Raw genomic sequence first — 25,842 nt, forward strand, 5'->3', positions numbered from 1 at the left:
ATTTAAACTCTAGTTTTTAAAGTGAATGTTTTTTTTTTTATTTCGCACAAAATGTGTATGTAAACAAATTCTAATCAACGTTTTTGGTTGACAAGAGATTCCTTTAGAGAATACTAATCTGTTGATCTGTCACATACCTGGTTCTCAACCAGCATAGCAATATCAACAAACATGTCATGGAGTTCTTTGATGCTGCTCTCCAACCGAATGATGTCTTTATGACGAGCCTCAATCTCGTTCAAGGCCTGCTGGTTTATTTTTGAATCCATAATCTGAAAAAGATCACATTGTTTTTTAATCTGCAACCACACCAACTCCCATCAACTCACACATTTTTGCTGAACAGTTTCAAGTCAGCTTGACAAACGTGATTTGGCATTTTGAGAAACAGAAAAATAACTTGCTTCATTGAATCCATCAGATGCAAGACGGGGCGGACAAACAACAATAGAGGGAAATTAAGGCTTTTTTGGTCACTTTTTTAGGCACTGCTGTTTTTGTCATTTGCTCCCTCATCTTTGAGTTTGGTTCTTATCTCTGGACATCGTTCTTTTCTTTGAATTTCAACAGCCTCATACCCCATTCATTTCTTGTAAGTTTGGGATTTGTGTTTCGCTATTTTCATAGCCCTTGGGGAACTGTCAAGGGCTCAAAACTATGCTACCATTTCACAGCACCCTACCTTGGAAGAGTCTAAATTTAGGCTGGCCCGAAGCAATGTGCCATAAAATCAATAATAAGTGGCCCGCTAGCACTTTCGCGGGGACCTGCGCGACCCAAAGCAAGCCGAAGAAATGAAACTCGTCCTAACGGGAACGCGCACATGAGCCAGCGCTCATGATCGGTTGTGAGTGTGTCTCCTCCATTCCCTTCCCACTTCACACGCACACAGGTGCCCGTTTGCAAGATAACCAGTAGCACAGACACTTCCTCATTCAAATGTCCACACACCAAGGACTGAGGCGACGCTAAAATCAGAGACGCTGCAAGTGACGCTGCACAGGGAAAGGCTAAAAAAAAAAAAAAAAAAAAACACTAACTACTGGTTAGAGCTGTCTACTTCATACTAACTCTCCTGTCTCCACACTACTACGTGTCCGCGCCACCCACTCACAGTGATCGCAAACAATAAAAAGACTATGGATCTTTTTTTTGTGATTATGAAAAAAAAAAATTGCGTATGAACTTGAAATAGAAAAGATAAAATGGAGAATGATTTAATTTGCATTAAAAGTCTGACATGATGCAACCTGGCCTGTTTACTGCAGTCACAAACACCAATATCACCCTTCTCATTAAAACAACAATAATAAAACAAACTTAATACATCTGATAAAAATCATTCAACTTTCATAAAATTCTTCATTTGTATTTATTTTTTTATTATTTTAATGTTTAACTTTTCTGTTAGCACAATTTGCAATATCAACCTATCTGCAGCCAGCAAAGAATATAGTTACATATTTACAAGTTCATTTACAGTGGTAATGGTTTGAGGAATGTCGGTGCGAATGGTCGGCCCCTATACATTTTCATCTAACCAAATCTGGCCCGCTTTGCAAAAGGTTTGGACACCCCTGATGTAGACAGACAATATAAGAAACCTAACATATTAGTGCTGGATTGGTGAGGTCAGAGAGAAGGTGAGACATTGTGAATCCCACCCCCTGCAATATGATGGCTGGTGCAAAGAGGAACGTCTATCGAGAACTCAAGTGAGATCCATAATAATGTTTTACAATATGTCTGTGTCCAAGATACGCATGCTATAAGGGGAAACATTCAAATAGACAGTGCCATCATGACCACATTCAACCGTGGCACCATTGAGAGCGTCTTCTCCAGTTGTATCGCTGTGTGGGGTGGTGGCTGCACTGAATACAACATGAAGGCTCTGCAGCGCATAGTGAACACTGCTAGTAAGATCGTTGGGGCTCCGCTCCCCTCCCTGAAGGACATTTACACCTCCCGTCTCACCCGCAAGGCGACCGCGATTGTGTGTGATGTGAGTCACCCCGCTCACTCTTTGTTTGATCTTCTGCCCTCTGGGAAGAGGTACAGATGCCTGCGCTCCCGCACCAACAGACTCGCCAACAGCTTCGTACTCCAAGCTGTCAGGATCCTGAATTCTCTCCCCCCTCCACCCTCGGCTGCATGACGTCCTGTTCTTTTGCGCTTTATTCTGGCTGTCTGCTGTATGCACGCTTGCTCCATTTTGCTCCTCTTATTTATCTATTTATTTATTTATTGTTTATTTATCTGGGTTATTTGCTTATTACTTATTCATCGCTCTTTTCTATTCGTTTTTACTCTTTGTGCTATTTGTTTGTATGTGTTGTGTAAGGTGTCTAGTCACCGTGGGACGGTAGGAAACGTAATTTTGATCTTTTTGTGTGTCAACGTGAAGAAATTGACAATAAAGCTGACTTTGACTTTGACAAAAACTGTTAATTACTTTAAAATTTGTTTCTTTTTAGATTAGTACAATATCCATCCATCCATTTTTTATACCGCTTGTTTCACGGGGGTCGCAGGCGTGCTGGAGCCTATCCCAGCAGTCATCGGGCAGTAGGCAGGGGATACCCTAAACCAGTTGCCAGCCAATCGCAGGGCACACAGAGACGAACAACCATCCACATTCACACTCAAATCTTATGGGAATTTTGAGTCCTCAATCGCCCTACCAGGCATGTTTTTGTGATGTGGGAGGAAACCGAAGTGCCCAGAGAAAACCCACGCAGGCACGGGAAGAACATCCAAACTACACACAGAGAGGCCGGAGGTGGAATAGAATCCACACCCTCCTAACTGTGAGGTGGTCGTGCTAACCAGTGTGCCACCGAGCCGCTCTAGTACAATATTACAGTGCTATTTTTTTCCCATGAACATACACATTACAACACTTTGTGATTGAGCTCGAAACAGATTGTTGGCATTTCCATGAACTTCAATGGGATAATATGAATAATAGATATGTGTTTTGAGTTACAAGCTGGGGTCACAAAATGAATTAAACACTTGTCTCAGAGAACCACTGAGTATATTTACCCCAGCAGTGAAGACAGTTGAGTTGCCTCCCTCCAGCATCTCCTCCAGTTCTTCATCAGTTGTTGCTTTGCCAGCTATAATTAAGTAAAAAAATAAAAGGAAGCTTTTTTCATTTGTTTTAATAACAATCTTTTTGTCTTTGCTTTTGTTTGCTTGTTTTGGGGTTGTTATCATCACAGCATTAAGATGTGTTCACTGTACTGATGCTTAGGAATTTATGTGATACAAATCTCATTTTTTACATAAACTGTAATGGTAACTACAACATGCATACAAAGCAACTTACTGATCTCAAGCTGACGGGCAATCCGTCCTTTACTCTTGTCTCTGAAGTCAACTTGCGCTTCATTGTATTTTGTCATGACCTCTACAAATTTCTTCGCCAAGATAGCATGCTGTGGAATTTAAATAATTTGTTATTTTTGTCTTTCACTGGTGTAAAATGATGATGAAAATAAAGACCTCATCATAATATGAATATCTTCAATTGTGTGAATGCTCAGACAATTGTCACTATGGGCCAGATTTACTAAGATCCCAAATAATGAGCGCCAAATGTCATGTTCACTTTAATCGATTACAGCTGTTGTTGGTGAGGGAGTTGTATATTATCTGTAATGATTGCCCAGGGTTACTAAGATCCTAATAATCACTTACTAAATTGCTTGTTCAGTCACTCTTGACAGATTGTGTAAACTTCTACCGACAGGTTTTAAAGCGGTGTAGAGGGTTTTTCTCTTTAGGTATAAAATGAAGTTTAAATTGATGGAATTGAAAGTGTGAGTGGAGAAGGCAAACAAACATTAATGTATGACAGGAAGGAACAATATTGCGCCAATAATTTAGGGGGAAAACAGTAACCACATAAAAGCCATATTTTATTTGATTAACCTGTCCACATCTGCACATCTTGGATGAACTTGTTAGAGAACACCCAAAAAACAAGACTGGGAGAGGCCAACACCAATTGTTACAGTGCTATCCAGATGAATGGAACTGCAGAATTCTATGGGAGGATTTTCACAGGTGAATGACCCCTTCATGTGACTGGCTTCAAGTTAGAAAATTGATTGGCTGAATAGAATATGTCGCGATAATGTTTTGTTTCTGGTATTTCAACGTTGACATGAGCGTATCCCACTCGCCTTTCATTTTGCCTGCACCTGAGCGGTGCTCCATTTTTGGCACGTGGCTTTCAGTCAAGCAAGATGCAAAATTAATTCCTTAATCAGGTTTGATAAATCACTAATCTAACTAATTTGCGAAATCAATCTATTTTTATATAATCCTTCTCGAATGCACAAAAAGAAATGTGTATCAATTTTGCGCATTTGGCAAACGCTGTCCCGGCTGCACCTTGTTAGTACAACATGTTTGTTTGTTTGTTTGTTTGTTTGTTTGTTTGTTTGATTGATTGATTGATTGATTGATTGATTGATTGATTGATTGATATACGTGTTACCATTTTATTTGTGGGAGCCATTGAGTCTCCACCTGTTTTTCGCATTTGAAACTGTTGAGTAAATCACACCTTAATGTTTTGAAAAAAATATGTTGTTCTCTGTTAAATTATCAATAAACAATTAAAAGAAAAAAACTCTTATATAATTAGAGCACAAGGCATTTTGGAATCACATAATTTGAAGATTGTAATAGCAGTCATATATTACACATGCAAGCAATCCAAGAGCACTGATTTAATGTATAGTACATAATAAGAACACATCACACTGCTTTTCACTAGGTCAGGGGTGCCCACAATTTTAAGCATACAAGCTACTTATAAAATGGTATGTGCCCCAAATAATATGTATGTAAATAGAATGTAAATCCATGGTAAGGCACCGAAAGGCATGCAACAAGCGTATGACTGGCTGACATGTATGTCAATCAAGTAACAATGGGTTATAAGCGGGAGTATGCTTTTCTTTTTTTAACGCTATAACGCAGCTATATCAGTAAAAACTGGGAGGACTACCAGTGATTGAGCTAAAGCCATTAGAGCAGCCGACGCGCCCTTAGATCTACTTAATGAACACCCCCGCTCTAGATGTTTGTTGTTCTAACCTGTGATTTTCTTATCCTGAGGTCAGCAGAAGCCCTCTCATCTTTGTTTGTCTCGAGCTGCTGTTCAATGCCTGTTTGAATATTTTTGCATACTGTGCATGAGTACACATGTGGAATATTTTTTCTTTTTTACTTCTCAAGAAAAACATCAACCTGTTCCTGGTGGAATAGTTACAATTATAATACAGTTATAATAGTATTATTTATAAGCACTAGATAAATATTCTACACAACTGTGTTCAAATGCCAGATGTAATACAATTTCAGGAGCTTTTCCATGATTAATGTGGTCTATAGCCTGTACAAATCCACTGGAAAACAAACATTTTTGGATGGTGAAGTAAAACTTCCTCCGTGAGTTGTCACCTTATCGTGGTGGATGGCTTTGCGTATCCTAATGATCCTAGGAGCCAATTGTCTGGGGCTTTATGCCCCTGGCAGGGTCACCCATGGTAAAAGGGTCCTAGGTGAGGGGCCAGACAAAGCACGGCTGACAAGAACCCCTGATGAAGAATATAATAAACGTTTTCCCTCGCCCGGACGCGGGTCCCCCCCCCCCCATCCCCCTCTGGAGTCAGGCCTTGAGTTGGGGCTTGAAGGCGAGCTGGGCACAGCCCGAAAAGGAAACGTGGGTCCCCCTTCCCATGGGCTCACCACCTGGACTCTCTTTCATTCTGGAGTTGCCCACGGTGAGAGGCGTTGAGCAGGTGTAGGTATACTTATTGCCCCCGGGCTTGGCGCCTGCACTTTGGGGTTCACCCCGGTGAACGAGAGGGTACCCTCGCTTCGTGAAGGCGATGGCCTTCACACATATGTTATTGTGCTTTATTGTGTGAAGGCGATGGCCTTCACACATGTGTTTTTGTGCTTTATTAGTGTGAAGCTGAAGACCTTCACACTATTGTTTTTCTTGTCCTTTATTATTATTAGTGTGAAGGTCTGAACCTTCACACTATTGTTATTCCTGTCCTTTATTAGTGTGAAGGTGAAGACAATATTCCACTTGACAAAAATTTCACATAGTTGTACTAAGTTCATTCTGTTTCCTTTTTTCAATCACTTTTTGGTTCTTTTATCACAAACAGGGTGTTTTGGTCACATTACCTGACATGTTTCGGCATGAACTTCCGCCTTCAAGTTCATGCCGAAACATGTCAGGTAATGTAACCAAAACACCCTGTTTGTGATAAAAGAACCAAAAAGTGATTGAAAAATTTCACATTTTCAATTTCAAAATTTCAACATTCTGCCCACTTATGTTTTTCACCTCTTATTTCTACATGTTTCAACCGATTCAACCCATTCCATTTTTCAACTGTTCATCATTTTCCTACCTATTCTACAACTTCCCACTTACCAAAAATTCAAAATTTTTAATGTTGAAATTCACCCCAAATTCTCCCAAGTTTTGTTTTACACTTCTCATTTCTACATTTCTCAAGTAATTCAACTTGTTTCAACAATTTTCATTCAGCATTCCCTAAGAATTTATTCTGTTTCTTCACCTTCACACGCAATTTCTCCAGAAATTGCATTTTCTAGTTATTATTATGATTGTATGCATGCTTTGTATTCAGAAGTTCTTTCACGAATTGTGATTTGCACCTGGGCCAGTAATGAGTACTTGATTTGTTAAACTGGGGACCCGTTTGGTGGTAGCACTTCCTGTTGGTGTTGTACGTGCTGTCACCGTTTGGAGGATAGCATGTTTGCGTTCCATTGCTGACTGCAAAGATTTTGACTCATTCCCTTTTTGGTGTTGTGCAGCCATCGAGGTACGATATAGTTACTTGTCATATTGTTGATGCTGAAGTTTGTGTGTGTTTGTTGTACATTTGTTGTATTTCTTTTTCTGAGTGCATGAAACAGACATAGAATCATATTTTTATATGATTCTATGTCTGTTTGTAGTTTGACGACGACAAAGGAGACAGATGAAGAATAAACATCTACTGTAAAAAACGATGGTGTAGTCTATCTGGAGGGAGTGATAGAGACTGTCGGGCCTTTTTGGCCTGTAGGACTCTGAAGGACGGTGATAGGCCAAGTGGAATGCTGGTTGGAGGGACGGATGGATGTTATTTTGTAGTCCAAGGTTGAATTATTTGGCCAAAATACCAAACGATTTTTGGTGCAAACGCAACACTGCTCATCTTCAAAAGACCACAATACTTAGTTAGGATTGGTGGTGGAAGCATCATAATTGGTGTTTTTTTTCCTTTAGCTGAGCCTTGGGCCCAGTACAGGCAGGTTGAAGTAGTAGTCAGTGTTAGCATAAAACTTCTATGCTTGGTTAAAAACTTTTACATGCTTTAACTTTGCAACTGTCACATGATGTGGACTCGCAGGAACAGAAACCTTGAAGACGAAACGCTGATTCCAATGACATCACATAATCTGATCCGAGTCTGACATTATCCATCCATCCATCCATCCGTTTTCTGTACCAATTGTCCCCACGGGAGTTGCGAGCGTGCTGGAACCTATCCCAGCAGTCATCTGAACTGGTTGTCAGCCAATCGCAGGGCACACAGAGACATACTTGCACTCACATCTATGGGCAATTCAGAATGCTCAATCGGCCTTTTTGGGATATGGGAAGAAATCGAAGTGCCCAGAGAAAAAACACGCAGGCACAGGGAGAACATACAAACTTCACTCAGGGTGGGCCAGAGATGGAATCGAATCCACACCCGCTGAACTGTGAGGCAGACTTGCTAACCAGTCTACCGCTGTGCCGCCCAAGTCTGCAATTAGTAATTTGATTTTTAATTTGCTATGCCCACTTGAACAAGTGAACAAATTATAGCTTCACAGGTCACTCTTGGAACCAACAAAACCTTGCATCAATCACATCTACAGTAGAACCCCGGATCTCGACCATTCCAGAAGAAGCGTTGAAAAGCGTTTCAAAGCAATTTGTCTAGGTTTGTCTAAAACAGTACATAAAACCACAAAAATACTGTACAACAAATGTTTGGAGTACAGCTTTACGTGGTCCGTACACTATTTTAACACTAAACATACTTACCCATTTATCTATCTATCTATCTATCTATCTGTCTGTCTGTCTGTCTGTCTGTCTGTCTGTCTGTCTGTCTGTCTGTCTGTCTGTCTGTCTGTCTGTCTGTCTGTCTGTCTGTCTGTCTGTCTGTCTGTCTGTCTGTCTGTCTGTCCGTCCGTCCGTCCGTCCGTCCGCCCACCCGTCCGTCCATCCGTCTGTCCATCCGTCCCTCCGTCTGCCCGCTTGCTTGCCCGGTACAAGATACAATGTAGAGTACTGACTCTTGAGCTTGTTTCTTGCGTTGTTGGCAGATTTCTTTATCTCATTGGTCACTGCTTCAAGATCATCCTGGGTTTCTAAATACAGAAATAGGGATGGGGGAAGGGGGGGTATCAACGGAGAGACCATGCAAAGTACAATGAGTACTGAAATACTACAAGGATATAAACATACACTACTGTAGAGAAAAGATTGTGAATTTAAGCACCTGTTATTGCTCTGATGGTTTTGAGTGTGTGTGTGTGTGTGTGTGTGTGTGGGGGGGGGGGATTGTGTGTGTGTGTGTGTGTGTGCTCATGTGTGTGTGCGTACGTCCACGTGTACGTGCATGCGTGCATGTGTGCGTGTGCGTCCGTATGTGCGTGTATACTTGCGCGTGCATATGTACGTGCACGTGTGTACGTGCGTGCACGTGTGTACGAGTGTACGCGTGTATGTGCATGTGTGTGCGTGTGCGTGCGCATTTACGTGTGTGTGTGCGTGTGTGTGCGTGTGCGTGTGTGTGTGTGCGCATACACGTGTGCGTGTGTGTGTGCGCATATACGCACGCGTGTGTGTGTGTGTGTGTGTGTGTGTGTGTGTGTGTGTGTGTGTGTGTGTGTGTGTGTGTGTGTGTGTGTGTGTGTGTGTGCGTGCGCGCGCGCGTGCGTGCGCGCGTGCGTGCGTGCGTGCGTGCGCGCGCACATGTGTGAAACTGAAGGTAATTTACTCTGGTCAGATGTTGGGGAGGATAAAATGGTGGAGTAGAGTTTTTTTATTTCTGTTATGCTGTCATCAGTTTTTTCAATACTGGAGCGGATATCCTCAATCTAAAAAAAGAGTCATATACAGGCCATATGAAAAACTGTTTATATTTTGATCAAATTAACATTAATTAGGAAAAATACCTGGGCAAAAAAATCTTCCATAAAATCCTCATTCTGCATGGGAACCTCAACGTCATCCCCTCCAACATCACTTGTCTGAAACCATATCGGAATACATTAAAGAGGGAATTAAGACTGTGTAAGAACAAAAGGGTGCAAGCAGTATCTACATCAGTATGCATTCTTTGCATCAGTTATGTACTTCATGTGCTCAATGTAAAAACACAAAACTTTGTTTAGTGTCTAGTCTAGAAAGAAAGAAGAAAAGAAAGTAAGAAAGAAAGAAAAAAGAAAGATTTACAAAATAGTGCTGTGCCATAATTTTCAGATGAAATTTGAATAGTTGTCCCTCGCAAAAAAAAATAAAAAATAATTTCATTCAAAAGATTTGGCGCACTGGGTAGCATGTCCTCCTCACAGTTAGGAGGGTGCGGGTTCGTGTCCACCTTCGGCCCTCCCTGTGTGGAATTTGCATGTACTCCCCGAGTCCGCGTGGGTTTTCTCCGGGCACTCCGGTTTCCTCCCACATCCCAAAAACATGCTTGGTAGGCCAATTGAAGATTCTAAATTGTCCCTAGGTATGAGTGCGAGTGTAGATGATTGTTCGTTTCTGTGTGCCCTGTGATTGGCTGGCAACCGGTTCAGGGTGTCCCCCGCCTACTGCCCAATGACAGCTGGGATATGCTCCAGCACGCCCGCGACCCCCGTGGGGACAAAGCAGTTCAGAAAATGGATGGATGGATGGAGATTTGAGCACATAGAAAGATGTATGGTATGAGGTGTCCTTTTTGGGATCATAATAAAGTAAATCTAGTAATGATAGAGAGATTAGTAGTAGAGATTATATTTTATTTTTAAATATTTAATTTCTAAACTTCTGTTTTTAACTTTTTTTTGTTCTTTTGAACTCTCTTAAATTGTGGCTGCTGTATACTGGAATATCTTATCTTGAATTGCATACAGGATATAAATGTCTCTTTATAAATGAACTTTTTTGAAATATTTTAATAATTGATTGAGTAATTTTAAGGATTTTTGCACAATTGGTACTATATTGTAAATATTTACATTTATATCTATTTATATTTATATCTATATTTTAAATTTTCAAAATCTCAAGTAACCCTTCACATGGCCCCAGGAGTACACGTACCCCTGTTTGAGAACCACTGCATTAGGTCATACATTAAGTTTGAACAAGAGATTTTTAACCTATGGTATATTTATAGAGTTTGCTTGTAAGTCAGACTTCATATGAATACATTATTTTAGTTGATGAGCAACAGTGATGTGCATAATAAATCATCTCAACGGGATATTGAGTTGACAATAACAACAACAACAACAACACAAATGTTGTCCTCAGAAGAGCCTATACCATTAGGGTAGAACCATTAACATTCTGCCTACCTCCTTGAGCTGTGCCAGTCTGTCCTTCATCATGAGGAAAATGCGAAACAAAAAATTTATTTGTTAAAAGAGATAATAAATGGGAATCTGGAAATTTTTAGGGTTTAACAAACAAAACCAAAGTAAAACTAAATGAATAAATAAATAATAGAAATTACTGATTCGGTTGGGCGCCCCTCTCTAATGAGACATTGCTCTCTCTCTAATCTGAGGTTTCGCTAAGCCTCTCTCTTCTAAGAACAGATTAGGGTAGTAGTTCAGGATAACCAACCTGTGCCCTCCCCCACAAGTTCCAAGTCAGCGTTATAGGCTTTATATATTCCCGAAATAAGGAATTATGCCACTTAGAATTTACAGTATTAGTCTGTTTTGTTTCATGATATTTTGTTCCCAAAAAATTCATATATATGCCTTCCCTGTCTGGAGTTTGCATGTTCTGCCCATGTCCGCGTGGGTTTTCTCCTGGCACTCAGGATTCCTCCCACATCCCAAAAACATGCTTGGTAGGCCGATTGAGCACTCCAAATTGTCCCTAGGTGTGAGTGCGAATGCGGATGGCTGTTCATCTCTGTGTGCCCTGCGATTGGCTGGCAACCAGTTCAGGGTGTCCCCCGCCTACTGCCCGATGACGGTTCGATTCCACCTCCGACCCTCCCTGTGTGGAGTTTGCATGTTCTCCCCGTGTTTGTGTGGGTTTTCTCCGGGCACTCCGGTTTCCTCCCACATCCCAAAAACATGCTTGGTAGGCCGATTGGAGACTCTAAATTGTCCCTAGGTATGAGTGCGAATGCGGATGGCTGTTCATCTCTGTGTGCCCTGCGATTGGCTGGCAACCAGTTCAGGGTGTCCCCCGCCTACTGCCCGATGACGGCTGGGATAGGCTCCAGCACGCCCGCGACCCCCGTGGGGACCAAGCGGTTCAGAAAATGAATGAATAACAATGTTTCGGACTGTACTTACATCATTCATTCATTCATTCATTCATTCAGGCAATAGCCTACTGCCCGATGACCGCTGGGACAGGATCCAGCACGCCTGCGACCCCTGTGAGGACAATGCGGTACAGAAAATGGATGGATGGAAAATTCATATACTGTGAAAGATCAACCCACCTTATCACATGAAGTTTCCACACAAATGGATTCCTGCAGTTTTTGAGTAACGCTAACTTGACCTAGTTCTTAAAGTGTAGTTAAAGTGGAGGTCCCGCATTGATATACAGTACATTGCAGTTCGATAATTGCAGCATCTGTACATCGTGGAATTTTTTCCAGAGATTTTTTTCTTCACAAATTCAAACTAAACCTACTAAATTGAGGAATTATGGCACGAAATTTGCCTACACGCCACACAATTGCAGTACGCGCACTTGTACCTTTTTATAAAAAATAGTTGTTATAATAAGAGTTTTAAAAACAGATTTACAGTATTGTACCTTGTTATAAAATTTTTTACAATAATAAGAGTTCTAAAAACATATTTACAGTATGTATACTTTAGCTGAGAGACATATGTATCTCACACACACGCACGCACAGACACACACACGCTCGTGTCATATTTATATTTATATTATTTATCCATCCATCCATTTTCTGAACCGCTTAGTCCCCACGGGGGTCGCGGACGTGCTGGAGCCTATCCCAGCCGTCATCGGGCAGTAGGCGGGGGACACCCTGAACTGGTTGCCAACCAATCGCAGGGCACACAGAGACGAACAACCATTCGCACTCGCACTCATAGCTAGGGACAATTTGGAGTGCTCAATCGGCCTATCAAGCATGTTTTTGGGATGTGGGAGGAAACCGGAGTGCCTGGAGAAAACCCACGCGGGTTCGGGGAGAACATGCAAACTCCACACAGGGAGAGCCGGAGGTGGAATCGAACCCGTACCCTCCTAACTGTGAGGCGGACGTGCTACCCAGTGCGCCACCGAGCCGCCTATTATTTATCCATTATGTTTATATTTTATTTATATATATGTTTGAAACTATTATTTAATGTTCTAATGAAATGATAACTTATATGGTTTAATATTCACTTATTGATACACAAACAATGTCTGTATGTTAAAAAAAAGGGTGACACTAATTTATATTTATATACATTTATACATATTTATATATATGTTTGAAACTATTAGATTTTCACATTATGCAAGTGGTCTTGGAACCATTTCTCTGCAATGAATGAGGGAATATATATATATATATATATATATATATATATATATATATATATATATATATATATATATATATATTCAAGATGGCGGCGCGTGCACACGCAGCGGCCTCTCTCCGTCCCAACCGATCGGTGTTTTGTTCATTTAATAAGTGTTTGTTTGTTTGTCGTACCATGTTGTGCTACAAGTACAGCAGGCAGGTTCTGCAAGACAGGCAGCGTCGGAAGCGGTGTGCGAGAAGGCAGAAGAGGGGAAAGCGCGGAGGCGTCCCGGCCAGGCGAGCGGCGAACCCAACTCGCCCGGCCGTGCCTTCCATTCTTCTGGCGAACGTCCGGTCGCTGGACAACAAATTGGATTACATTCGTCTGCTGAGATCCACGAACCGGGCAGTGAGTAACTGCTGTGTGCTCGTGTTCACTGAAACTTGGCTGAATGTCAACATTCCGGACTCTGCTGTGCAACTGGAGCGGCTAGCGTGCTATCGTGCGGACCGGGCCATTGAAAAAGGAGGAAAATCGCGTGGAGAAGGTATATGTGTCTACATCCGCGACGACTGGTGCCGGGACTCTGCAGTGGTATGCAGACACTGCTCGCCACTGGCGGAGTTTGTGATCGTTAAGTGCCGTCCTTTTTACCAACCAAGGGAGTTTACTGCGATTCTGCTTGTTGCAGTCTACATTCCGCCTTCCAACGTTGGAAGTGACAGGATCATGGCCCTTACTAAACTGTATCAGGCTGTCAGTGATCAGCAGACGGCGCACCCTGACGGTCTTGCCATCTTCGCTGGTGATTTTAATCATGCTGACCTGAAGTCTGTCTTTCCAAAGCTTCACCAGCATGTTACTTTTCCAACGCGTGGTGGCAGCTTCCTGGACTTGGTCTACACTGCACATAAAGGAGCTTTCAAGGCCAGCCCCCTACCCCACATCGGACTTTCTGACCACGTCACCGTTCTGTTTACCCCCGCGTACAGACAGAGAGTGAGAACTTCCAGGCCGGTTCGCAAACGAGTTAGACTGTGGCCTGAGGAGGCCTCTGATGCTCTTCGGGACTGCTTTGGCACTACAGACTGGGAAATGTTTAAGCAGGCAGCCACTAGCGACAATCGGAAAGACATTGAGGAGTATGCTGACTCTGTGACCTCTGACATCGCTAAGTGCATTGATGATGTTACCCTCACAAAGTACGTCGTCACTCGGACTAACTGGAAGCCATGGCTGACAGGGGCTGTCCTCGGGCTGCTGAGGGCCAGGGACAAAGCCTACAGGGCTGGGGATGAAGCGGGCATGAGATCAGCTAGGGTGAAACTGTCCCGGAGCATCAAAGATGCGAAAAAGGCGTTCTCTTCCAAGATTACTGCCCACTTCAAGGACAGCGGGGATGCTCGGGGCCTGTGGCGAGGCATTCAGACAATCACGGACTACAAGCCCGCGCCGCAGAGATGTGAGGGCGACGTCCCTCTGCTCAACGAACTGAACCGCTTCTTTGCTCGCTTCGACCCACAGAACGACACTTACCCGCTAAAGGGAAATGTGCTTTCAGCAGTTAGCAAACATATTTTTCAAGGTTGTGTTAAACATATAATCATATCAATATAATATCTAGTATTGGAGTGCTTGTGTGGATTGGTGGGGGTGAGGAATGTGCAGGCACACTGCATGAACTTGTTTCTTCTTTGAGTTATGGAACAGGCCCAGGAAGGGAGATAGTGGCTGTAGTAACGCTGATTAGCTAAGGAATGTAGTGTAGTGTGAATTGATCTTCTCGACCCCCACATTGGGAGTGCAGAGTCTGCTTTCTTCCCCCAACCAGTTGTCCTCTCCACAGGTGGCCGACTCCTGCTTGACTGTGATCAGATAACTTGAAGCACTTTGAATGTCGCTTACCTGTGGAACAATGCAACTAACCCCTTGCTAAGTTTAACTTCTTAGTAAACTAACACAACACATAATAATAATAATAATATCTAACCTTACTTAAACCTTTCAGCACATATTAAGTAAATGTAAGGTAACTGATATACAGTTCCTTAAACGAACATTGAGTAAATATGGGATAACTTTAATGTGACTTCTTCAAACTGTATATAACCAATTTTGATCATCTACAATCTATGAATCAAAGCTACAGTTAACTAAAAGGAATGAAGTCCCTTTAAACTGACAAAGGACATTTCGCCTATGCAAAGAAGCTCTGCTCATTGTCATTGAAGACTCCTTACAAAACAAACACAAAAGTAACATAAGGACAGGAAGGAAACATAAGGCTGACGGGGATCAAAAGACATTCCTTGAACCAAATAGAAAGCATTTAGTTTAAAGGAGAGTCGTAAACTCATAAAGATAAGGCCTCCTGGTCTGGCAGGCCAAGGCTTCCCCCGAGATTATTCCAACAGAGTACCAGACGATAACACCTCGAGGTCGGTGATCAAAGAACAATACCACGTCCAGGTGGTTGGGCTTCGAGAGGAAAATCCCCAAACTCCTGACCGCAGTGATGACACCTCGACGGGGAGGAGATGACCATCGACCAATCATCACACAATATTTTGCATGCTTTAAATATTCATATTGTGTTTCTTTAAAACTGGGCAACCCGGAAGAATGTGTCGTCTTTTGGTGGTCACAGAAACGCACGAGTTTTAGTGTGAGGGACCCGGGACCCAGGCCTGTATTAGAGCACTTTGTTAGGAATAAACATTTGGTAAATTTGGTCTGATTGATCTACTGGTCTTCTCTTTGACAGAACGAACTCGCAAAATTGTTAGGTGCGCCAGTGTGTGGATTAGGACATAGAAACTTGTGTTAAGTGTTGATCGTAATTTGGAGTCAGATCAATAGCTAAAATCCGTATCCTAACAATTTCTTGGTGACCCTGACGTGATGTCGAGAGAAGGGTAATTGACAACTCGTGGTCTGTATCCAGGACACCGGACAGCGTCCGGGACGCTGTCTCTCGGTCGGCGAACCGTTTGGAATAAGTAAGGTGCACAACGTTGAGCTGGTACAACGTCTCCTCAACCCTGAGCGCTCATCACTGATAAGGTAAGCAGAATACCTGTTACTATAAGTCAAAATTCTGCAAATTGAAAAAGGAAATTTAAGAGGAGACTGTTGTTCAGATCAAATAAAGTGTGCAAGAGATACATACGGCGAATAAGTTTGGAACTTACGTGTGTGACGTGTACGGTAAAGTCAGGGACTTACGCGTATTACGAATAGGTCCGGGACCTAGCCTAGTCGTGGCGGACAAGGGTACGTTGACGAGCGTATTCAAATAGCCAGGTTTTTTTTGAGATCCTGGGAGGTGTGAGGCTCTCCCGAAAACATCCGGTGGTAACAGTTCCTTCTGTGAGAGATCAGACCGCTAAAACATCCAAAATGCCCCAAATTGATAGGAGTGTGTGTGAGATAGTGTGTGTGATGAGAGGAGTGCGTGTGCTGAGAGGAATGAATGGAGTGAGATAGTGTGTGTGATGAGAGGTGTGTGTGCGTTGAGAGTGTGAATGGTAGGATAAATTGACAGTAAAAAACAGTACTAGCAAAAACCAACCGTAATACACAGGCTAGTAATTTTGTTGAAGGGTAAATTTAATCCTGCATTGAGGATCCTCAAAGTAAAAAAAAAAAAGTAAAAAAAAAAAAAAAGTAAAACAAAAAATTGAAAAAAATTGGAAAAATCTAAAAATACCAAGTTAAGATAGGAAATAAAAAACGGTAAATCTCTAACTCTTGAAGGTGATGAGAAGTACATGGCAAGTAGATTTCTTAATTGTATGCGATACATGCCAAAGTGGAAGAGAAAGCGGTGGAAATAGATAAGAAAGGAGTTGAATACAAGGGCATTTATCCATCTTTGCATGATGTAACACCCCCGAGTGCCCCCACACTCGGAGTGACTGCTGTTGGACCGCCGCCGTACGGCAACCCCGGAGTGATGGCTCCAGTGGTGACGTTGGGTGGCCGACTGGTAGTGGATGTCGAGGGCGAAGGCGAAAGGGCGGATCAAAGTATTGTACAACTGATTGAACAAGCAGTAAATAGAGAGAGGCGACGGATCAGGGAGGAGGAGGCGTCCCGCGTGGACACTTCCACCCCCGCTCCGAGCCCTCAAACGTCCAACATAACGAAAGGAGTAGGTGGGCATAGACTAAGTGCCGAGAACGAGGAGCTAAAAAAGAAAGTTGATCAAGTTGATGAGCAGCGTAGACAGGAAGCGCAGATGTTGAAATGGGTAACGGAGAAAATAAGACAAGACGCGAAGAGTGAGTGGAGACAGAAAGAGCATTCACAGCGGGACGGTAGCGGAGGTGAGGAGGAAGATGATGTGATGCAACAGAGGAAAATGTTGGAGTACGCGAATCTGAATGGTAGAAAAAAGGGCGGACAGGGAGAGAGCCAGACACGGAGAGAATATAATTTGCGGAGTACTCGTGGACAGATGATACAAGCAGAGGTTCAGAAAAATGAGTTGATGTGTCCCCTAGTGGCAACAGCGGATGGTCAGCGTTACGAGCCCATGGTGCTCCGTGATGTAACTGCGATGATGGAAAAGATGCCCCCACTACACAGAGGAGGCAAGGTGTGGCTGAACAAGTTTTTGGCTCTAATGAGTGGACAGAGTTGTACACTTGGTGACATGCGACAGATGTTGGCAGGAGCATGCTCCCTAGTGCAATTGCAGGCGATTGAGGAAGCAGCAGGCACAGCGAGACTGGGGAGGGAGGTGCCCTTGCCACAAGTAGCAGCGCCCCTGTTTGAAAACATTAAAATGACTTTCCCACAACCCACCGATTTGGCCCCCACTATGTTTCCTTATGATGTGAAAATGTCACCTGCCCAACATTATGTAACATGTGTGGAGAGTTGGATTGAAACCACAGGTCGCCATCCGGCTCTCACGCACGAGGCAGAGGTGCTCTTCCGGACGGCGCTGGTGGATGGACTTCCGCCAGATGTGAAGAAGCAGTTAATGTCAGACCCTGACATTCTGGTTTGTGCCGAGGAACGGTTTAAACGTCATCTTTTGCATCACTGCAGAATGTTTACTGAGTCACAAGCTAAAGTTGATAACGAGACAGACGCATTATCCAAACAGTTGTTGAAATTACAGTTGGCAAAAATGCATGGTGAAGCTAGACAGTCTAAATCACAGAAAAAGGAAATGCAAATGTCACAGGCTCCTCAGGTGGTGGGACGCGGAAGGGGCCAGTTCCGGGGCGGATACAGAGGCCGGGGAGGGAGTGCACCTGCTTACCCGGGGAGGGCGACATACAAAAACCATTCGCCCAACGCATGCTACATCTGCGGCGAAACCGATCACTGGGCAAGAGAGTGCCCGCAGTATCGACCGCACGGAGCCGGCCGTCCAGCCGGAGGCCCGCCACACCAACCCGAGGAGCCGATACAACAAACACGAACAGCTCCCTCGAGTGGACGACCCTGGCAACAGCCACAAGCACACAGAGGTCAGTACTATCAACATGATGATCTCTGGTGTGGACAATTCGAATAGGGATGCCCGGGGAGCCAGAGAAGCAGCGGCCCGGCGGAGCCAATGCTTCATGTGACAGTGGAGGGAAAACCTGTGCAGATGCTGGTGGACACAGGCGCAACATATTCATCAATAAACACTGCCCTTCCTGTATCCTCACTGTCAAAGAAAACAACAACTTTGGTCGGCTTCTCGGGAAAACCACAAACTCTGCCTTTTACCAAACCACTTGAGACTGTGATCACCCGGACGGGGTGTAGACTCTGGCACAAATACATCCATTCCACGGACACCCCAATCAATTTGATGGGGAGGGACTTGTTGTCAGCCGTTGAAGCCAGAATTCTGTGTGGGCCAGAGGGAGTGATTATTCAATTTCCAGATGGCATCAGCATCCAGTGCTCACAACAAATACAACAGAATGCATACCAAATTAAACAACCCATGGCAGACAGGATTGCTGGAGATGTTGGTGTCCCGCGGTCCAGTAATCTGGACGGGGAACACCCAGACTCCTGTTTGCGTCCTACGTTGAAGCCTAAGCCCGGCCTGTTTCAGCCGACCCCGTGGCTGGGAGCAGAGGTGATCATTGATTTCACCGACATGTATACAAGAGTGAATGGGAAACGCTTTTTGCTTGTGTTGGTTGACGCTTACTCAGGCTGGCCTGAGGCATATCCGTGCTCGAAAGAAGATTCTGTTGCTGTGATCAAGGCTTTGATCACCCATTACATCCCCACGCATGGTTTTCCAGCCCTGATCCGCTCTGACAATGGTACACACTTTAACAACAAAGCCTTGGCCAAGGTGGAATCAATTCTGGGTTTGAAGCATCGATTCGGCTGTGTCTACCATCCTCAGAGCCAGGGCAAAGTTGAACGAATGAACCGGACGTTGAAGGAAAAAACTGGCCAAAATTATTGCTCAAATGAGAATGAATTGGCTCCAAGCGATTCCGCTTGCCTTGTTGTCTGTGCGGCAATCTGTTAACAGGCACACTGGATTTGCACCGTTTGAATTGATGACAGGTCGTCTAATGCCGGGACCAGCAACGACGCTCGTCCCACCGGAGGATGTTACGGTACCAAATTGGTCTCATACAGCATAAGGGTCCTATTTGTCTGCTTTGGTGTCCAGTGTTTCTGCACAGATTGGAGAGAAAACGGCTGCGGCGGAGGAAGGCGTGTCGGTGGAGAAACAGCTCACATGTACACGTCTACGTCAGAGTCATCTCCAGAAAGTGGACGGAGCCCAGGTGGAAGGGCCCCATTTCGTGTCTTGGCCAGGACGACTCACGCGGCCCAGAGCGACTTCTAAGGACGCCGGTGGTATCACTACACACACCTACGTCCGGCCCCAGAGTTTGTTCCGTCAGGATGAAGGTATTCTTGTTTGGCCGTGTCCCGGACCCGGCCAAAAGGGGGGTGACAGAAGGAGAAGGAGCAGCAATACGGAAAAGTAAAGGAGAGGGCTCGAAAGGATTTTCGGATTTTTCAGAATTAATTTTAGTAGTGCTATTTTTAGTAAGTTGTCTTTTTGTGTGGACATTGATGACAATTGATGAGACTATCCAGCAGAAAACGTCCCAGATTCAAATTTCACCCACCTATAGACAATATTGATGCAGAGGAAAAGTAGTTTTTGAGGCTGAGGTGAACACAACAGAAGAGCTCTCACGAGAGGAACAGGGAGGTTTGAGACAGAGATGTGACAGCGGAAATTGGCAAATGCATGTCACGTTGTTTAATTGGACAGAGAGAAACCAAACGTTACAGGACAAACTGGAAAAGTACCAGAGAAGGGTGTGGAGGAAGCAAATTGAAAAGGTAAGGGAAATATTGGATTTAGCCCCACCAGACAGAGAAGGGACATGTATTCACCAATGTAAAGAGGATGGACGGTTTTGTAGTTGCTTCATGTCATGGACAAAAGAAGTTAACAATATGGAAAAATGTGGTTGTTTTATTTTATTTATGGTTTTTCAATGCTTAGGGAATGAGTTTGGTTTGTCCTCGGTTGAGAGGGCATTGGAGAGTCACGGCATACAATTATTCACTAAAAAAAGAAAGCCCGTTTTTGACAACCATGTGACTCAACAAAATATGACATGTTTAAAGTTAAAGGGAACCGGCATAAGTATTGGGACAATAGATTCCACATGGTGCAAATTCAATTTGTCACTGACTGTAACCTCTCCTCTCTCTCGTGCAGACATCTGGTTGTGGTGTGGTGATGACAAATTATATGATCGCTTGCCGAAGAATGCATCAGGTATCTGTGCCCTCGTGTCTTTGATAATGCCTGTGGTGGTTGTCCCCATTGAAATACAGAATCTCAATTGGGACCTGGAGTCCCCATTGACAGAGCTCCTGAAGCGAGCCAAAAGAAACGTTTTGCCCCCGTGGTTGAGCGACGACGATCCAACATATATTGACGCTATAGGAGTGCCCCGAGGTGTACCAGATGAGTATAAACTCGTTAATCAAGTGGCCTCGGGATTCGAAAGTATCTTCCTATGGATCACCCCCAATAAAAATGTAGACCGTATTAATTACGTTCATTACAATGTCCAACGACTTGGTAATTATACAGCTGAATCATTTGCCGCAGTTCATGAACAATTGGCCGCGACGTCATTAATGGCGTTCCAAAATAGAATTGCGTTGGACATGCTATTGGCTAAGGAACATGGTGTGTGTGGAATGTTTGGTGATGCATGTTGTACTTTCATCCCAAACAACACGGCACCAGGGGGACGACTGACCAAGGCGTTGGAAGGACTAAGGACACTGAATAAAAAGATGAAAGATCATTCAGGTGTACACACCGATATTTGGTTTGATTGGATGAAAACGTTTGGAAACTGGAAAGGGCTCATCATGTCTGTGCTTGTTGCTGTGGCTATTTTTACTACAATTATGATGTTATGCGGTTGTTGTTGTGTTCCATGTATTAGATCACTCACTGTCCGGTTGATCGAGAAAACCGTTGGCCCGTTGCCACCGATGGGCCAATATACCCTGGTGGCTCAACATGAGCCGCGGGAGGAAGAAAGGACCGATAGCGCACTGGTAGATATTTGTTAGAGTCGCGGGTGATGACCTCATAAATGAGGTCATGAGAGGGAATAAAGGGAAATGTGCTTTCAGCAGTTAGCAAACATATTTTTCAAGGTTGTGTTAAACATATAATCATATCAATATAATATCTAGTATTGGAGTGCTTGTGTGGATTGGTGGGGGTGAGGAATGTGCAGGCACACTGCATGAACTTGTTTCTTCTTTGAGTTATGGAACAGGCCCAGGAAGGGAGATAGTGGCTGTAGTAACGCTGATTAGCTAAGGAATGTAGTGTAGTGTGAATTGATCTTCTCGACCCCCACATTGGGAGTGCAGAGTCTGCTTTCTTCCCCCAACCAGTTGTCCTCTCCACAGGTGGCCGACTCCTGCTTGACTGTGATCAGATAACTTGAAGCACTTTGAATGTCGCTTACCTGTGGAACAATGCAACTAACCCCTTGCTAAGTTTAACTTCTTAGTAAACTAACACAACACATAATAATAATAATAATATCTAACCTTACTTAAACCTTTCAGCACATATTAAGTAAATGTAAGGTAACTGATATACAGTTCCTTAAACGAACATTGAGTAAATATGGGATAACTTTAATGTGACTTCTTCAAACTGTATATAACCAATTTTGATCATCTACAATCTATGAATCAAAGCTACAGTTAACTAAAAGGAATGAAGTCCCTTTAAACTGACAAAGGACATTTCGCCTATGCAAAGAAGCTCTGCTCATTGTCATTGAAGACTCCTTACAAAACAAACACAAAAGTAACATAAGGACAGGAAGGAAACATAAGGCTGACGGGGATCAAAAGACATTCCTTGAACCAAATAGAAAGCATTTAGTTTAAAGGAGAGTCGTAAACTCATAAAGATAAGGCCTCCTGGTCTGGCAGGCCAAGGCTTCCCCCGAGATTATTCCAACAGAGTACCAGACGATAACACCTCGAGGTCGGTGATCAAAGAACAATACCACGTCCAGGTGGTTGGGCTTCGAGAGGAAAATCCCCAAACTCCTGACCGCAGTGATGACACCTCGACGGGGAGGAGATGACCATCGACCAATCATCACACAATATTTTGCATGCTTTAAATATTCATATTGTGTTTCTTTAAAACTGGGCAACCCGGAAGAATGTGTCGTCTTTTGGTGGTCACAGAAACGCACGAGTTTTAGTGTGAGGGACCCGGGACCCAGGCCTGTATTAGAGCACTTTGTTAGGAATAAACATTTGGTAAATTTGGTCTGATTGATCTACTGGTCTTCTCTTTGACAGAACGAACTCGCAAAATTGTTAGGTGCGCCAGTGTGTGGATTAGGACATAGAAACTTGTGTTAAGTGTTGATCGTAATTTGGAGTCAGATCAATAGCTAAAATCCGTATCCTAACACCGCTGAAGACCCCTCCCCATCCGGACGAGCAGCCCCTGTGCCTCTCTGCCGTTAGCGTGAGGAGGACGCTTGCTGCTATCAACACCCGTAAAGCGGTGGGCCCGGACAACATCCCGGGACGGGCGCTGAAGGACTGCGCTGAGGAGCTGATGGATGTCTTCACGGACATCTTTAACATTTCCCTGCAGCAGGCCGTCGTCCCGTCATGCTTCAAGGCTGCCACCATCATGCCTGTGCCGAAAAATCCTGCTCCTTCCTGCTTCAATGACTACTGCCCTGTGGCACTGACCCCCATCGTCATGAAGTGCTTTGAGAGGCTTGTCTTGGCGCACGTCAGATCTGTTCTTCCCTCCACCGTGGACCCCTTCCAGTTTGCCTTCCGACCCAATCGGTCCTCTGAGAATGCCGTCTGCTCTGCCCTCCACTCTGCCCTCACCCACCTGGAGAACAGGGGCTCGTATGTGAGATTGCTGTTTGTGGACTTCAGTTCTGCATTCAACACCATTGTTCCACAGCATCTCATTTGCAAACTTGACAAGCTGGGCCTCAGTACCTCCCTTTTCAACTGGCTACTGGATAGAGAAGCACCGATCCGATATCTGGATCGGATATCGGCCCCGATATCAACAAAATAGATGGATCGGGTATCGGAAAATGCAGCCGATCTGTGGGCCGATCCTTTTCTTAATCTATTGGGACGCGGGCTACGTCATACGTCAGCAGCACGCGTGCCGCATGCCACGAGAGTTTTCTAAACAAACGCAAACATGGAGCGAATGAAAGAGTCAGCTGTGTGGAGGTACTTTAAACTGAACACGCCAACTACCTCGACGGCAGTTTGTAATGTCTGCAAAGCTAATCTTGCCAGGGGTGGTGGTAGTACTGCCAGTTATAGTACTACCAATTTAATTGAGCATCTCTAGAAACACCACGCAACGAAGCACCAGGAGTTCCAGCAGTTGAGCAGATCAAAGAGAGCGGGAGGTGGACCTACACAGCAGTTAACGCACCTAATGTTTACATGTTTACTATTTCTTTTAATATTTGGTTACTGTGTGCTTGATCACCCTTTCTATATTTGCCCAGTGCAGTTTCAGCTGCAGCATTTGTATTTTGTTTAAGAAGTTTGTATCTTAATTTACTTGAATTTAAATGCTGATACACTTTATTGCTGCTGTTGCACAACTTTTGTTACAAATAAATAGTTCATTGCATTAATCTGCTTTATCTTGTTACATTTTGTTTTAGGAAAGAACTGTGTAGTCATGCCTGATGCCATTGCCTTTAGTCTTTTCTGTTCCACATGTAGAGGTATGTAGCTTGTTAAGTCAACCATAATATCGGATCGGTATCGGGTATCGACCGATACGCAAAGCCACGGCATCGGTATCGGTATCGAAACTGAAAAAGTCGGATCGGTGCATCTCTACTACTGGACTTCCTCTGTCAGAGGCATCAAGTAGTGCGTGTGGGCGACAATGTCTACAGCAGCATCACGCTGAGCACGGGGGCCCCTCAAGGCTGCGTGCTCAGTCCGCTGATCTTCACCCTGCTGACGCATGACTGCACTGCGACCTACAGCAGCAACCGCGTGCTGAAATATGCCGACGACACGACTGTGGTGGGTCTGATCACCGGTGGCGACGAGACTCACTACAGATCGGAGGTCGACCTTTTGGCCGCATGGTGCAGGGACAACAACCTTCTGCTGAACGTCAACAAGACCAAGGAGATTATCATTGACTTCCGGAAGGGTCACACCCACCACCTGCCGCTGACCGTCGACGGTGCTGTGGTGGAGAGAGTGAGCAGCACCAGATTCCTGGTGCTCTGAGTACAACATGAAGGCCCTGCAGCGCATAGTAACCACTGCGAGTAAAATCATCGGGGCTCCACTCCCCACCCTGAAGGAAGTTTACGCCTCCCGTCTCACCCGCAAAGCGGCCGCGATTGTGTGGGATGTGAGTCACCCCGCTCACTCTTTGTTTGTACTTCTGCCCTTTAGGAAGAGGTACAGATGCCTGCGCTCCCGCACCACCAGACTCAGAGACAGCTTCGTACTCCAAGCTGTCCGGATCCTGAATTCCCTCCCCACTCCACCCTCTGCTACATGACGGCCTGTTCTTTTGTGCTATGATCTGGCTGTCTGCTATTAGCGCGCTTGCTCCATTTTGCTGCTCTTATTTATTTATTTATTTATTTATTTATTGTTTATTTGGGTTATTTGGGTCTTATCGCAGCCACATTTTCTGGAGTTCTGGCGGAGCGAGGTCGGTCGGTTGATTTTTATTTTCAATGCTGATCCACTGGCTCTGAAGTTAGTAACTCATAAAAAGATCGTGTTTCGAGCAAGTACGGAATCATGTCTACCAAGTCTGAAGCGCAAACGGAACACTCGTTGTGTTGCAGTTACAGATTCGTGATAAACGTTTCCACAATGAAAGCGTGATGCTCACCGGTCCAATTCATGTTAGCAACTGAAACAAAACAAAATAACATTATTTGAAAACAAAACGAAAATGATACAAAACAAAACAAAATTGCATTATATGAACTTTTTCATTTCTTTAATTTCTTTGCATTTTATTAAACTACAACTGTGTCAGATCATTTTGCTACAGACAAAGAGACACAGGCAGTCAGGCAGGCAATGTAAGCAAAAGACAAAGGAAAATAAACAATAAAGAACAAAGAAAGTTTAATGCAAAAGATAAAAAGTCATGGCACCTTTTGACATTAGGTCGTCATACTCTCTTACTCCTCCCAGAACATGCTGCATTATTCAGCCTAAGGTTCCTATCTATTTGTAGAGGCCCCCAGTGAGCGGAATCTGGAGCTCACGTAGCTCCTCTGATAGGAGAAGATAGAGCGCAGCGGGTGACTCTTAAACACACAACACCATAGAAAAGAACACTGGAGACAATAGCCTGATAGAACATAGAAAACCTTGGAGCAGACCCTGAAAGTGAGGAACCTTCTGAGGAAGTACATTCTACATTGTCCCTTTTTGTACATCACATCA

At 44.0% G+C, this 25,842-nt stretch overlaps 1 protein-coding gene and 1 long non-coding RNA gene across 4 annotated transcripts in view; one reads left to right on the top strand and one right to left on the bottom strand.

Annotated features, from left to right (window-relative positions):
* The window catches only part of LOC147056226 (syntaxin-3-like), a 58,340-nt gene extending 47,633 nt beyond the window's left edge, over positions 1-10,707 (bottom strand). Inside the window, exons 1-8 of one of the 2 annotated variants that reach the window (XM_085912053.1) lie at positions 10,675-10,707; positions 9,286-9,360; positions 9,108-9,207; positions 8,401-8,475; positions 5,116-5,186; positions 3,335-3,443; positions 3,049-3,122; positions 138-272 (exon numbers count right to left, since the gene is read on the bottom strand). In XM_085912053.1, coding sequence (XP_085768179.1) covers positions 138-272; positions 3,049-3,122; positions 3,335-3,443; positions 5,116-5,186; positions 8,401-8,475; positions 9,108-9,207; positions 9,286-9,360; positions 10,675-10,707 — 672 coding nt within the window. The remainder of the gene's footprint in view (positions 1-137; positions 273-3,048; positions 3,123-3,334; positions 3,444-5,115; positions 5,187-8,400; positions 8,476-9,107; positions 9,208-9,285; positions 9,361-10,674) is intronic. The other variant, XM_085912054.1, reaches the window with a different exon arrangement.
* Positions 6,750-22,671, top strand: LOC147056227 (uncharacterized). 2 transcript variants are annotated; one of them, XR_015066046.1, is made up of 3 exons: positions 6,783-6,890; positions 13,053-13,248; positions 15,785-22,671. It is a non-coding gene; the product is annotated as an uncharacterized LOC147056227 (long non-coding RNA). The 2 variants fall into 2 exon arrangements; XR_015066047.1 differs by lacking the exon at positions 13,053-13,248 and having other exon boundaries at positions 6,750-6,890.
* The last annotated feature ends 3,171 nt before the right edge of the window (positions 22,672-25,842 follow it).

Source organism: Syngnathus leptorhynchus, chromosome 5, assembly GCF_054491065.1.
Source record: "Syngnathus leptorhynchus isolate UIUO chromosome 5, UIUO_Slep, whole genome shotgun sequence".
NCBI lineage: Eukaryota > Metazoa > Chordata > Actinopteri > Syngnathiformes > Syngnathidae > Syngnathus > Syngnathus leptorhynchus.